The 14,925-nt window shown below is 43.1% G+C and overlaps 1 protein-coding gene across 1 annotated transcript in view; it reads left to right on the top strand.

Annotated features, from left to right (window-relative positions):
* Positions 1-11,113: 11,113 nt before the first annotated feature.
* zzef1 (zinc finger, ZZ-type with EF hand domain 1) overlaps positions 11,114-14,925 on the top strand; it is a 281,144-nt gene continuing 277,332 nt past the window's right edge. Inside the window, exon 1 of the mRNA XM_028807021.2 lies at positions 11,114-11,640. Within this exon, the coding sequence (XP_028662854.1) occupies positions 11,260-11,640 (381 nt within the window). The 5' untranslated portion in view covers positions 11,114-11,259. The remainder of the gene's footprint in view (positions 11,641-14,925) is intronic.

The following is a 14,925-nucleotide window of genomic DNA, read 5'->3' as shown; positions in this document are numbered from 1 at the left end:
ACACCAGTGAATACAATGTAAACAAACTTGATAAATGCCACAAGGTCAACAGAAATATTACTGAATGTTGTCAGTAGTCAAGCATAAGATTTTGATCTGCTCAGCTTGCGGCTGCTTGAACTTGGTTGATCTATCAAACTGAAACTACATTTACTCTAACAGAGGAAACATATTATATTCCCTGCAGATTATTCCTTGTATATCTGTAAAAAAAAATAATGTTGAACAAGTTGGGCTAATATAGTCGATGGATAGATACATATAAATATGACATTCTGTTCTATTTATATTTGGTATTACATAATTCAAAAATGCATTAGTGTATTAAATTATTGTTTTTCAGAAATCATAAATTTTGCACATCAGTCCAAAATACTGTACCACTGAATCTTTAGCTCATTATGCAATATGCATACAGAGAGATAGTAATGTAATATTTTATAAACTATTTTTTACTTAATATATCAATATGACATTGAGTGGCCTGATCCTAACCATGTTTCATTTATTGTAAATTTCCTGAAGGATGGAAGCTGATAAAACCTTTTTATAACTGTCTTTGACAAAACCGCAGCCATATATTAAAGCAACTGCATTTAATATGTAAGTCATTAAACCGGCTTAATTCAGTTCAGGATTGCAGGGGCTGGAGTCTATTCCAGCAGAACTGGGCACAAAGCAGGATCCAAACCTTGACAGGATATTGCAGGACCCACTCATATAAAGTTTAGAGTAGATTTGCCAGTTGTCCTAATACCCAGTTTCTTCCATTTCACCTAACAAATTAAAAATATCAGTTGCCCTTGAGTTTATTTAGAACAATTACCTAACCTGACAAAAATAATCTGAAATGACTAACTTAATTCTACTTAATGATAATGGGAATGGCTTTTTGAATTTCTTTAACAACAAACTAATTAAAGTTTGCAGACAACACCGCAGTGATAGGATGCATCACTGGTGGGGATGAGACGGCCTACAGGAGGGAGGTGGACAGTCTGGCGTCATGGTGTGAGGACAACGACCTCACCCTCAACACAGACAAGACGAAGGAGATGATAGTGGACATGAGGAAGGAGAGGAGACCTCACCGGCCACTGTTCATCCTAGGGCTTGAAGTGGAGAGGGTGAGCAGCATTAAATACCTGGGCGTTTACATCATTGAGGACCTCACTTGGACACTTAACACCACACAGATGGTCAAGAGGGCTCAACAGTGGCTGTACTTACTGAGGAGGCTGAGAAAGTTTGGTATGTCGACTAAGATCCTCGACAACTTTTACAGCTGCATTGTTGAGAGCATCTTGACCAGCTGCATCACTGTGTGGTATGGCAACACTACTACTACTACACTACCGTAAACACCTGCAGAGAGTGGTGAAGACTGCTGTGAAGATCACCAGGACCCCACTGCCCTCTCTGCAGAGCATCTATAACTGCAGAGTCCGCAGGAGAACTGCCTCGATCCTCGTGGACCTCACCCACCCCCAACACGAACTGTTCACACTTCAACCCTCAGGCTGGAGGTATAGAAGTATGAGATGCAGGACTTCAGGGATAAAGAACTCTTTTTTTTCCAAGGCCATTAGACTCCTAAATAGCTGACTGGAGTTTATAACCATGGTGCACCTCATTCTATCTACCTCACACAACTGTATTGGACTTGTCCATCACACACCTACCTGCACATTACACTTTATACTTCTATTCTGTTTTTATATTTCATGCTGCCTCCGTTACTTATTATCTATCTGCTACTTATTATTTATGTTTATATTTATATGTTGGTTTTGTCATTTGGTGTGGACAGCAAAGAAAGAATTTCATTGTACAGAGAAACGTGTTTACTTACTGTGCATATGACAATAAAGTTTGAACTTGATAGTAATACAGACTGAGTAGTCACTGCGCTTCATAAATCTATTAGCACCGTATCTTGTCTTTTCTCCCCCTTGTACCTGCTACCTTAGTAAATATAAATTGACCACATAATAGATAATCTTGCATCTTATTTTCAAAGAGAAACATACATCCTGTCCTTTAGACCCATTTCGTCTAATATGTTAGAAACTAAACTTACTGCACTTTGAGAAACTGGTACTGGAAAATATGAATCCTCTTGTGGTAGACCACCTGGTCTGAGTGCAGTTTGCCTACCGAACGAACACTAGAGTGGAGGGTATAACTATCTGTCTGCTTCACACGGCTTATTCTCACCTGGACAAAGCTGGCAGCACTGTGAGGATTATGTTTTTTGACTTCTCCATTATGTTCAATACCCTCCAGCCATCCCTGTTATGAGGTTAACTCAGTGATATCCAGGTGGATGAGCCTATGGTGTCCTGGATAATGAACTATCTGTTGGGTAGAAAGCAGTCTGTAATACTCAAGGACTGTATCTCTGGTACGGATGTGAGCAACAGGGGAGCACCACAAGGAACAGTTCTGTCTCCTTGTCTCTTCAGTCTGTACACCTCAGACTATAAGTATATCACCAGGTCATGTCACTTGCAGAAATTCTCAAATGATTATTCACTTATGACATGTATTGATAGGGGAATGAGACAAGAGTATAGGAGTCAGGTGGCAAACTTTGTTTCTTTGTGCAGTAGAAGTTGTCTGCAACTTAACATCAGAAAATATAAGGAACTGGTTATTGACTTTTGTCACACCAATGAGCCTCTATGTCCTGTCTCTATTCAGGGAGTGGATGTAGAGGTGGTGTACTTCTGCAAGTACTTAGGGGTCCACATTAATGACAGGTTGGCCTGGTCTTGGAATACAGTGGAACTATATAAGAAAGGGCACAGCAGGCTCTTTTTCTTAGTAGACTGCATTCATTTAATGTGGGAAGTGACATACTGTAATTCACATCTTCTACAACTGTGTGATGGCCAGTGCAGTTTTCTATGCTGTGGTGTGCTGGGCTGGTAAAATCACTTCAAGAAAGGTCCAATGAATCAACAAGCAATTTAAAAGGGCAGGCTCAGTTTTGGGACACATTCTGGAACCCCTGGAGGTAGTAGCAAAGGAGAGAATTAAAACACAACTGAGTGTCATTATGAACAATATTGCACATCCTCTCTCTGACACACCAACACTGAGAATTTTCGGCCAGCAAATTATTAAGCAGAAGTGTGTCAGGAAACACTACTGGGGATCCTTTATACCAACAGCAATACGTCTACGTAATGCCTCACTGTGACTGTAACAGCCAAGTCAGATGTTTTCTTTATTTCTAATTTTCTTGCTTTATAGTCATTCTAGTATGTGTTTAGACAAAAATGTGTGTGTATATTGATTTATTTCCTTACTTACTTATCCATCTATTTATATATTTATTTATTTTCCCCCTGGGGACAAAATAAGTTCTAAAGTCTATCTATAGTATTAGTTGCATAATCAATGTTGCATATATGAAATTATCATGACGTTACAAACCAGTGAGCACATTAATATCTCAAGATGCCGGTCTGCTTATGATTCCAAGGATTAATAAACTAACAGTGGGAGGTCGAGCTTTTAGTTACAGGGCCCCTAAACTGTGGAATGGTCTGCCTGCTACTATAAGAGATGCCCCTTCGGTCTCAGCTTTTAAATCCCGGCTGAAGACTCACTACTTCAGTTTAGCATATCCTGACTAGAGCTACTGATTAACTGTACAGACTGCATCTCTGTTGTTAGTTATTAGCACTAAAGCATAAGTAACATGATCGTTATAATTTGTTACTAACCCTCACCTATTCTGTTTCTCTTCTCGGTACTCAAATGTGGCACTTGGTGCCACGGCCCACCTGCCAAGTTGTTTTGCCTGCCTAAGGTAAAGTCATCCCTGATAGAGGATCGCAGGAATCATGGGGTAGAGGGGTCCTTTCATCAGATTGGCAGGCCCAGCTCTGACTCAGCTGTGGAATGGCCAAAGGGGGGAGGCAGCTTGATGGCTGAGGTCTCCAGGACTCTAAACAAATCCAAATCATATTATGTGATATCATCTACTGTTGAATTCTGCTCCATACTTGTAAAATGTTTATTTTATACTGTATTGAGGATTTGTTCTGTTCTGTGTATTGTGTTGTGTTGACCCCCTTCTTTTTGACATACACTGCACGCCCAACCTACCTGGAAAGGGGTCTCTTTTTGAACTGTCTTTTCCAAGATTTCTTCCATTTTTTGGGAGTTTTTTCTTGTCTTCTTAGAGAGTCAAGGTGGGGGGCTGTCAGCCCATTGCAGCACTTCTTGTGTGATTTGGGCTTTGCAAAAATAAATTGCATTGTATTGTATTGTATATTATAACTTAAAAATCATTATTAAATGATATTGCCACTGATTACTACAAAGTACCTGTTGTTAGAGCTATATGAAAAAAAATCTGATTCAGATCCAAATATTCTTAAGGTCTACAGAACAATTCGCAATTTACCTTTTTTTCTAAAGCTTTTAGATAAAAAATTGTGTCCACTTAGTTAAAGAATTAAAATGATTATAATGTGTCCACAGCCCTAGTGATTATATGAGTTAAAGGATGAGCAAATTAATATATTAGGGTCAGGAAGCTGCAAACAGGTTAAATAATTAAAGAGAAACAGCAGTCAATGTTAGAACGTCACCATTTTAAATCTATGAATCTTTGACAGCTATAGAACCCAGAAAACAGACCTTCATCTGTTAAAACAGTATGTGCAAAAACAACAGAACAAGTCATCAGTAAAAAGGAATTAAAAAGCAAAAAAGTAATATTGTGATTCTGTATGGCAGTAAATGAAGGAAAGACTGCGGACTATAAAGCAAAGACATACTGCACATACATACATATATACATATCCATATCCATATTACTAACCGAGAATGGTAAACTGGATATGGACGCAGGGACCTGCCCGTGGACGCAGGAGACATAGTGCGCAGGCGCCACACAAAGTCCCCCCGCCCCAGAGCGAAACGGGAGAGACTACGAACCGTCTGACATGCTGCAAGCAGGATAAAGCGAGGTCAGAAATAAAAGACAGAGTAGGAAACAAATTAAAACGTCGTAAAGAGGTTAAAGAACGGGGACAAACACATGGAGAGCAGGTTACAGATGATGAAAACTGGAATGCAACAGCTTCAAAAAAAACCTAGGCACGAAACACATGCATAGTGAGATACAGAATATAAAGGCAGAAAAAACGACAGTTAAACGTCCACACCACACAGCGGAGGCAGACCCGGAAGGTGCAGGTGCGCCACACAAAGCCCCCCTCCCCAGAATGAAACGGGAGAGACACTACGAACCGTCTGACATGCTGCAAGCAGGATAAAGCGAGGTCAGAAATAAAAGACAGAGTAGGAAACAAAGTAAAACGTCATAAAGAGGTTAAAGAACGGGGCCAAACACATGGAGAGCAGGTTACAGATGATGAAAACTGGAATGCAACAGCTTCAAAAAAACCTAGGCACGAAACACATGCACAGCGAGATACAGAATATAAAGGCAGAAAAAACGACAGTTAAACGTCCACACCACACAGCGGAGGCAGACCGGAAGGTGCAAGCGCCTACATCGCGCGTCGGAAGACGCGGGAAAGTACGAAAGGCAAAGGCGCCTACACAGCATGGTAAAACCCGACATAATAAGGAAGGCGCAGACGTTGCCGCCATATTGTGAGTGGCACTAATGCATAGTGAAGGCGCAGGCCTCACCGCCATATTGTGCGTGGCACTACTGCGGAGTGAAGTTATGAATAATGTGCTGCTTGGGATCGTACAAAACGCCAAACGCGACCCACCATCTGAAACTGCACAGGCAAAGCAGGCACGGGTTCAAACCGAACGAGCTCAACTGACGGATATATGCCTACAACGCGCGTCTCAAACCGCAGAAGCAGGGCAACCACGGGTTCAAAACAATGCAAGCTCCTACAACGCGCGTCTGAAACTACGGCTGCCCAGCGGGCACGGGTTCAAAACGCCGGGGGTAGGCGAGCGAAGCGAGCAGGGGGCGAAGCCCCCTTGTATGCAGTATAAACAGTAACAGAACATGGAGGAGAAGGTACTGCCCCAGGGCAATAGAGAAGGAAGGACTGATGATATGGAAAAAACATCTGATGCTTATGAGGAGTAGGGTATGATCTGTAGATAAGCTGTAGTTAGAATCTGTAGATCAGAATCATCACACATTTCAGATATAGTGTACTAGCAATTTTTGTAGATTTTCTAGGTCATTAATTCAAACTGAAATGAAAAAGCAGAAGTTTTGTAACAGAATTTATACATTAACAAGTAAATGACAGAAACAGGATTGTAATTTGGTGGGCGATAAGCTTTAAATGTATTCACAATATGTGAAGACACATTAGACTGAAGCCAACAGGTGTTTAAAACAAATCTGATGCAGCAAATTGAAGAACAAAAGGTTGAACTAGCGTGAGCCACCACAATTAAGGTGTTCATAAGAAATGAAATAATACTTGAAATATTAAAATGTCTGGTTCAATTTAAATGTTTGAAGTTTAAATGTCCTTGATTGTAATGGAATTTGTTCCATTTTCACCGACTGGTAGATGACCACAGAGGGCTAGATCCCAAGTAAAGGATCTAAAGTCAAAAATAACATCATATTTGTAATCACTGACTTCAAATAGTCTAAAACGTTACCCCACATGCTTATGCTTGAAATTGGTCGTTTTTTTTACCTGCTGGGAGTGGCTGTTAGAGGCCTGGGGCAAAATTCCATTCGAAATAGCATAAAACGCCACTTCATGTGGCTGTCCATCAAAATTTGATGTAAAGAAGTAACTTTGACCTCATGTATTTCATTAAGGGGTGAATCCCTGGGGTCAGTTAATCATGGGTTGCGTAAGTTCAGCTTCTTTGCATTTTTTTTTTTTTGTTGAAGTCACCTATAGGCAGAGGTGTGACCAGAACATCATGTGTGGGTGGGCATTTGGCTTGTCTGGAGAGGGCAAAAAATATCCATCCATCCCCATTTTTGTAGGGGGGTCAAATAATAATAACAACATAGTTTTATATAACATATAAAAGCAAAAATCATAACGTTCAATAAAATTAACAGAGGCAATGGAACTTGTATTATTATTTTTGTGACCAAATATAGAAGTACATCTACAAGGTAAATATCAATAAAGTCAAATGCATACAACATATGAGAGCAAGAACAGAAACGTGGCTTATTGTAGTCATGGGAGGCTATAGGACATCAGTTTCCAGTGTTTAACCTGGATATTATCTACAGGACCAGTCTGCGGTTACTCTTGGCAAATTCTGATTTTCTGTGATGTTTTTCTCATGTGCCAGAATGACTAAATTTCTCTTCCTTGAATGCAGCATTGTTCGGTGGAGTGGAGTGAGAATGCAGTTCAAAGTAGAGAAAGAGCTTTCGCATGCAGCTGAAGACACACCAATGATGAGTGCTGTGATTCAGACATGGCTCTGACGTGCGGGATACTCGACGCGTGTTTGTTTGAGCCGCCACCGACTTTTTCTAGAGCTTTTTTCCAATTAGTGTAGCCGTATTTGGTGAATATGTCCTCGTGGTCCGAATTGGAAACACTAAATTTGTGGCAGGCAAAGCAAAAGCTGTCATCACGGACAACAGAATATTCAAGCCATGGTCGAGAATGATACCAGCTTGCACTAAATAAAACATCTGAGTGTCTTTCCGAATGTGCGCTTGGGATAATTAATTAAAATGGGCTGGGATGGGCTATCCATATTTAAGTCAGGCAGACCGGACTGTATATTTTGTTGAAGGCAGAGGTTTGGAGTACCCGACACAGGCGCAGAGCTGGAGGATTGTGTAGGCTTATCTACATCTTTTGGAGTTTCAGTTCCCGATGTGGGTGCGCTGTGCTCTGTGTTGGTAGCAGCGGTGCTGGGCTCAACCGTGGAGCCAGCAGCTTTCGGAGGGACAGAGGTTGAAGATGTCTGCTTTTTAATAAGCCACCTATGCATAGCCTTTGGTGTTACCAACCAGAAAATAAAAGAAGAATGGAACGTATATGCTATTTTAATTAAAGAATGCGGTCAACAGATTCAAAACGTGCTGCAAAATGTGCGGCGAAGTGAACTGTGAGCAGCACGGTGCCTGTCTAGTGGTGGAGACACTGACGGATACGCCCCACATTCAAACGGGCCAATTGGAAAGCAACTCAGTTTTGAAAATCAAATGTTATTCTTCTCCAGAGTTTTCATTGGACAGACAGAGCATTTCGCAGGGGGGGCAGTGCCCATCCCAGCCCCCCCCCAGTGGTCATGCCTCTGCCTATAGGTTTACTATTTAGCATAAGGGTGTCATTTACTGCAGAAAATATGGTCCAAAATGGCCTAAAATAAGGGTTTAGAGGGTGTAAAAGTCCATGTCATCGGACTTGCAGCCACATGTCTTGGACACTCGGGAGGAAAAGAGAGGGGCGGAGATGTCAACTGATCACCAACTGGTGGTGAGTTGGCTTCGATGGTGGGGGAGGATGCCAGTCAGGCCTGGTAGGCCCAAACGTGTTGTGAGGGTCTGCTGGGAACGTCTGTCAGAGCCCCCTGTCAGAAGTAGCTTCAACTCCCACCTCCGGCAGAACTTCGACCACATCCCGAGGGAGGTGGGGGACATTGAGTCCGAATGGGCCATGTTCCGTGCCTCTATTGTTGAGGCAGCTGACCGGAGCTGTGGCCGTAAGATGGTCGGTGCCTGTCGTGGCGGCAATCCCCGAACCCGTTGGTGGATACCAGTGGTGAGAGATGCCGTCAAGCTGAAGAAGGAGTCCTACAGGACCCTTTTGTCCTGTGGGATTCTGGAGGCAGCTGATAGGTACCGGCAGGCCAAGCGGAATGCGGCTTTGGTGGTTGCTGAGGCAAAAACTCGGGCGTGGGAGGAGTTTGGGGAGGCCATGGAGAACGACTTTCGGACGGCTTCGAGGAGATTCTGGTCCACCGTCCGGCGTCTCAGGAGGGGGAAGCAGTGCAGTGTCAACACTGTATATGGTGGTGATGGTGCGCTGCTGACCTCGACTCGGGACGTTGTGGGTCGGTGGGGGGGAGTACTTTGAAGACCTCCTCAATCCCACTAACATGCCTTCCAATGAGGAAGCAGAGCCTGGGGACTCAGAGGTGGGCTCCCCCATCTCTGGGACTGAGGACACCGAGGTGGCCAAAAAACTCCTTGGTGGCAGGGCCCCGGGGGTGGATGAGATACACCTGGAGTTCCTCAAGGCTCTGGATGTTGTAGGACTGTCTTGGTTGACACGCCTCTGCAACATCGCATGGACATCAGGGACAGTGCCTCTTGATTGGCAGACCGGGGTGGTGGTCCCCCTCTTTAAGAAAGGGGACCGGAGGGTGTGTTTCAACTACAGAGGGATCACACTCCTCAGCCTCCCTGGAAAAGTCTATTCGTTGGTCCTGGAGAGGAGGGTCCGTCGGATAGTCGAACCTTGGATTCAGGAGGAACAGTGTGTTTTTCGTCCTGGTGGTGGAACAGTGGACCAGCTCTACACCCTTAGTAGGGTCCTGGAGGGTGCATGGGAGTTTGCCCAATCAGTCTACTTGTGTTTTGTGGACTTGGAAAAGGCATTCGACCGTGTCCTTCGGGGAATCCTGTGGGGGGTACTCCGAGAGTATGGGGCACTGGACCCCCTGATAAGGGCTGTTCAGTCCCTGTACGATCGGTGCCAGAGCTTGGTCCGCATTGCCGGCAGTAATTCAAACCCGTTTCCAGTGAGAGTTGGACTCCGCCAGGGCTGCCCTTTGTCACCGATTCTGTTCATAACTTTTATGGGCAGAATTTCTAGGCGCAGCCAGTGCGTTGAGGGGGTCCGGTTTGGTGGACTCAGGATTGGGTCACTGCTTTTTGCAGATGATGTTGTCCTGATTGCTTCATCAGGCCGTGATCTTCAGCTCTCTCTGGATCGGTTCGCAGCCGAGTGTGAAGCGGCTGGGATGAGAATCAGCACCTCCAAATCCGAGACCATGGTCCTCAGCCGGAAAAGGGTGGAGTGCCCTCTCAGGGTTGGTAGCGAGATCCTGCCCCAAGTGTAGAAGTTCAAGTATCTCGGGGTCTTGCTCACGAGTGAGGGAAGAATGGTGCGTGAGATCGACAGGCGGATCGGTGCGGCGTCCGCAGTGATGCGGGCTCTGCATCCGTCTGTCGTGGTGAAAAAAGAGTTGAGCCGCAAGGCGAAGCTCTCAATTTACCAGTCGATCTATGTTCCTACCCTCACCTATGGTCATGAGCTATGGGTAGTGACCGAAAGAACGAGATCGCGAATACAAGCGGCTGAAATGAGTTTCCTCCGCAGAGTGTCTGGGCTTTCCCTTAAAGATAGGGTGAGAAGCTCAATCATCCGGGAGGGGCTCAGAGTAGAGCCGCTGCTCCTCCGCATCGAGAGGAGTCAGATGAGGTGGCTCGGGCATCTGATCAGGATGCCTCGGGGACGCCTCCCTGGTGAGGTGTTCCAGGCACGTCTAACCGGGAGGAGGCCCCGGGGAAGACCCAAGACACGCTGGAGGGACTATGTCTCACGGCTGGCCTGGGAACGCCTTGGGATTCTCCCGGAAGAGCTAGAAGAAGTGGCCGGGGAGAGGGAAGTCTGGGCATCTCTGCTCAAGCTGCTGCCCCCGCGACCCGACCTCGGATAAGCGGAAGAGGACGGATGGATGGAAAATAGACTGGGAAACCAAAAAAGCTCCACGTTTTGTATTACTAGACATAGAACGATATGTAATGTGTGGTGGTTTTCTCGTATATGTGAGAATGGAGTCGGAAAAAAACTAAAGTAATTTCAAATAAGTAAGATGTTAATTAAAATGCAACAAACTCCCGGAATATGCAAAATTTACATTCCACGTGACTTTTTTTATTAAGTGTCCTTCGTGCTGCGGAGCTTTGAAATCCCTAAAACTAACACATTTATTAATTAATTTATCTTTGTTTATATGGTATTTTGCAAGTAAAATATTATCTTGGTCAAATAATATCTCGATCTCTTAGTTATACAATTTCAATAGTCGTGTTTTTCTTTTATTTTAAAACAAGTAAAACCTTCCAAAGTGCTACTTCGCCGTCACCTGTCTTTTGCAGGGAAGGACAACTTCCCAAGTTTCTGGCCAATTAGAGTCGGTGACGTCAGCACGCACTCGGACGCACAACCCGGTAGTCACAGCAGATGAAGAGACTCTTGGGGCTACCCAAGTGGTCTCCTGGACAAGCTAACAGCGAAGAAAGTGGTGGAACTCGTTCGCTGGCCGACAGGGCCGCTACAGTCCGGCAACATGGGAAACTCGGAAAGCGCAGGTGGAATGGCAAGCGGCGAGGAGGAGGATGTAGAGACCGAAGCTCAGCTCTCTGCTGGCACTAGCCCAGTCTCCGCGGAGTCAGGCAGCGGTGGAAGCAGAGGCGCTGGTGCCGGAAGGGCACCGGCCTGCGGGCTCCCAACTCCAGAGGCCCTGCTCGAACAAGTGAAGCTGAGAGAGGCTGTGGCCCGCTTGAAAGATTCAGGAGCTGCGGTGACCGAGCCCGTGCTGGCCCGTAACGAGGGCACTCTGCTACGATGGTTGGAAGAACGGCTGAGTCGTGGCGAGGAGACTGTGACTTTAGACCAGTTCTGCGAAATGCTTGAGAAAGGTGTCGTTACCAGGGAAGAGTGTGAAGAGGTGAGGTTCGCAGACGGGCAATGGGAGGTGGCAGAAAAGTTGGCTTAGGACGATTTAGTTGACAGGCGAGATGAGGTCCAATAACAGACCATATCAAGAGCGTGGTCAGAGTTATTTCTTTTACTGCCCTTCAGCATTTTGCTTTGCAAGAAAAACATTGCTGTGAATGGTGTACTTCGTTATTTGATAAATAGTCTTTTTAAATCCCATGCTTACAATTAAGTACATGTAGTCTAAATTAGAAAGTTATAGTTACAGTGATGTACTGTAGAACTTCGTAACATGTTGCATTAATAGTCATATGCAAAATATAACAGTATTATTTAAGTAATCCGGACAACTGAAGAAAAAATACACTTGGCTAGTTTTGTCTATTTAAAACACAAATCGAGTGATGGGTCCACTTGGTAATGTAATTAATCAGTGCCGTCTGTTTGCTCCGCATCGTTTATTCTAGAATGCTAGTGCAAGATATTCACCGTTTGGGCTTCATTTGTGTATTCTCTATGTGTGTGTGTGTGTCTCTCTCTCTCAATGTTTTTCTCTCCCTCTCACTTTTAAACCCCGTATTTTGTTTGGAAAGTGTAATAGTTGTAACGGTCTGAAAAAGGGTATATTAAAACGAGACTTGTATGTCTCTAGAAAGTCTTTTGCTTCTCTTGCAGATTTTTGAGATGCTCCAAGGTATAGATGTGGTGATACCTGAATTTGTTTTCCAATACCAATGATATTTCACGGTACACATGGCAAACATGGGTATTCAATTCAATCTTGCTTTTTATTAGAAGTACCTTTAGAATTTAAGTGAACAATGTTGTGCCTTTTCTGTAATAAAATTTAAACTATATAAATACTTATAAATTTATGCATGTGGTTGAAGTCATTATGCAGGTTGGCTTACAATATATGAAACACAATCGGTTGCATTTCTTTTGTTTTTTACAGTTGGAGCACAGACAGGTGAAGTGACCTGCTCGTGGGTATACAGTGTCAGTAATGGGATTTGAACCCCCAACCTCAGGGTTTTATGTCCAAAGCCTTAACCAGTACGCCTCATTGCCACATTACTAACAGCAGCCTTAAAACACTGGTATACCCATCAAGAAGTTACACAACTCTCATTTAAGTAAACTAGTATTGCCATTCATAAATATCAGATTATAATGCAGGGCTTAGATTTGAATGTGTGGTAAACATGGGAATCCCCTCAGTGTAACAACAGATAAGGGCAATTTTATAAACTTCAGTGTATGGTCCATAAAGAATGATATCGTCATGAAGTACCTGATTTATCTTTGCTGCATGCACATTCCAAATTTACTCTGACATTTTCTTCCCAGTATTGAAAAATACTGCGTAAAACCAATACTAATAATAAAAATTCTAACTTAAATTTGTACTGTTGAATTCAAGATTTTGAAGATTGCTCAGTTCCTGCGGTGGGTTGGCACCCTGCCCGGGATTGGTTCCTGCCTTGTGCCCTGTGTTGGCTGGGATTGGCTCCAGCAGACCCCCGTGACCCTGTGTTCGGATTCAGCGGGTTGGAAAATGGATGGATGGATGATTGCTCAGGATATTCTAATTTAAATAAACTCCTTAAAACTGATTTTGTAACAGCTTGCTTTTAAAATCTATTTTGTCAGTGAATCACTCTGTAACAATTGCTACAGTAAGATTTATATTTGCAATTTGCATCATTCGCTAGCTAAAAAAGCAGTACAGAGTAATATTTAACAACTCGGTCAAATTCAGTTTTCATTCATTTCATCGCTACAGTAGGCAAACCATGCCACTTCACCATAAACCTGCCTCATCTTTACTTGCTTCACCTGTTCTTGGCAATGCCAGTGTACACAATCTTATATGCATAACAGGGCATGCTGCATGCAATGTTTCCCCTGTGACTGCAAACTGAATAAACCAGTTAAAAAATCAATGGATGCTTAAATGCACATCCTTGGACGTATTTGACGCAATCAGAGATGCAATTTAGGGTCCGTTTTGGACACTGTGTTTCAGAGAGATCAATCTTGTCGTCATTTTTTAATTTATTTATGTATTTATTTTTTTACTGTTACAACTATGTGACACTACAAGCTGAATGATTAAAACTCATATCCGATTGGTCACATCATTGTGCTTACAAAGCTGTTCCTGAAGTAACTCTTTAATGGCTTTTTTGGTTTTTTAAATAATAATAATAAGCACGATTCCCACAGCCGTGTGCTGAAATTCCACTGCCTTGAAGACAGGTCAGTTCCAGACGTGGGTTGTGCTGTTTTTCTTTTCAATGTGTGGATGCAGTGCTGTACCATCACCGTGAGCCATTTTCATATGTAGTTTTTGTTCATATTTTTTCTTACGTATAAGTGTACTTCTGGAGTAATTTGTCTATGTTGCAGTCATGAATAAGAGCAGTACTAACAGTCATTCGGTTCTACCAATGTACTAAGTAACCAGCACTGTTATTTTCAAACATTGGTATCAACTGGTACCAAAGGTACCTGTTCTTTTCACATCCCTACTCCCAGGTGAATGGAAAGTTATTATCGAGTGCTTGCCCAGTGCTGTGGCTGTGTACGTAGTCAATTTCACACAACTGATCCAGTAAGAAAGGTTTTTAATATATATTACCTCCCACTCCTTTCATCTCTCCAAATAAGAGCGTCAATTCCTCATTAAAGGTAGCAACTTCTGTTTCACCCCTTGGTGAAAGAAATGGGGAAGAATATTGTGCAGCTTTGGCAAATCAAGGGTGTGTCAAGTGTAACAATAAACCAGTGCTAAACTGATTATACATTTTTTTTTTAATAAGTGCATATTTGGATTTTTTTTGGGTATTTGGTATGCTGCATTAATCCTTGAGTGGAAAATGTCTTTTTGTATGACCCTTGGAAGTCAGAGGGCAGGGTCAGCCATTGTACAGAGCCCCTGGAGCAATTTTCAGACCTTAGAAAAAGCCAACACTGTTGTCCACCTACACATTGTCATTAATTTTGCAAAACCAATCAATGATCATTTTCAGCACTTTTTTGAAGTTGAAAAAAGAAACACAGCAATTAACTGATTTTAGCCAAAGTAGAATTGAACAGAATGAAGCAAGATTATTTCTGTAGCTGAAACAGCTGCTGTTTTTTAGAATGTCAAGTAAAACTATGTAGTAACTATTTTGACGTTGTTGGTAGTGCAAATATTAGCATTTGATTCTAATGGGGAGTCGAAATTCTAACAATTTTTAGCCTTGAATGAGTCATCTTTAAATCACCTTTGTAACATTACTGAATA

Source organism: Erpetoichthys calabaricus, chromosome 8, assembly GCF_900747795.2.
Source record: "Erpetoichthys calabaricus chromosome 8, fErpCal1.3, whole genome shotgun sequence".
Lineage (NCBI taxonomy): Eukaryota > Metazoa > Chordata > Cladistia > Polypteriformes > Polypteridae > Erpetoichthys > Erpetoichthys calabaricus.
This window is presented reverse-complemented; position numbering and strand designations above follow the sequence as displayed.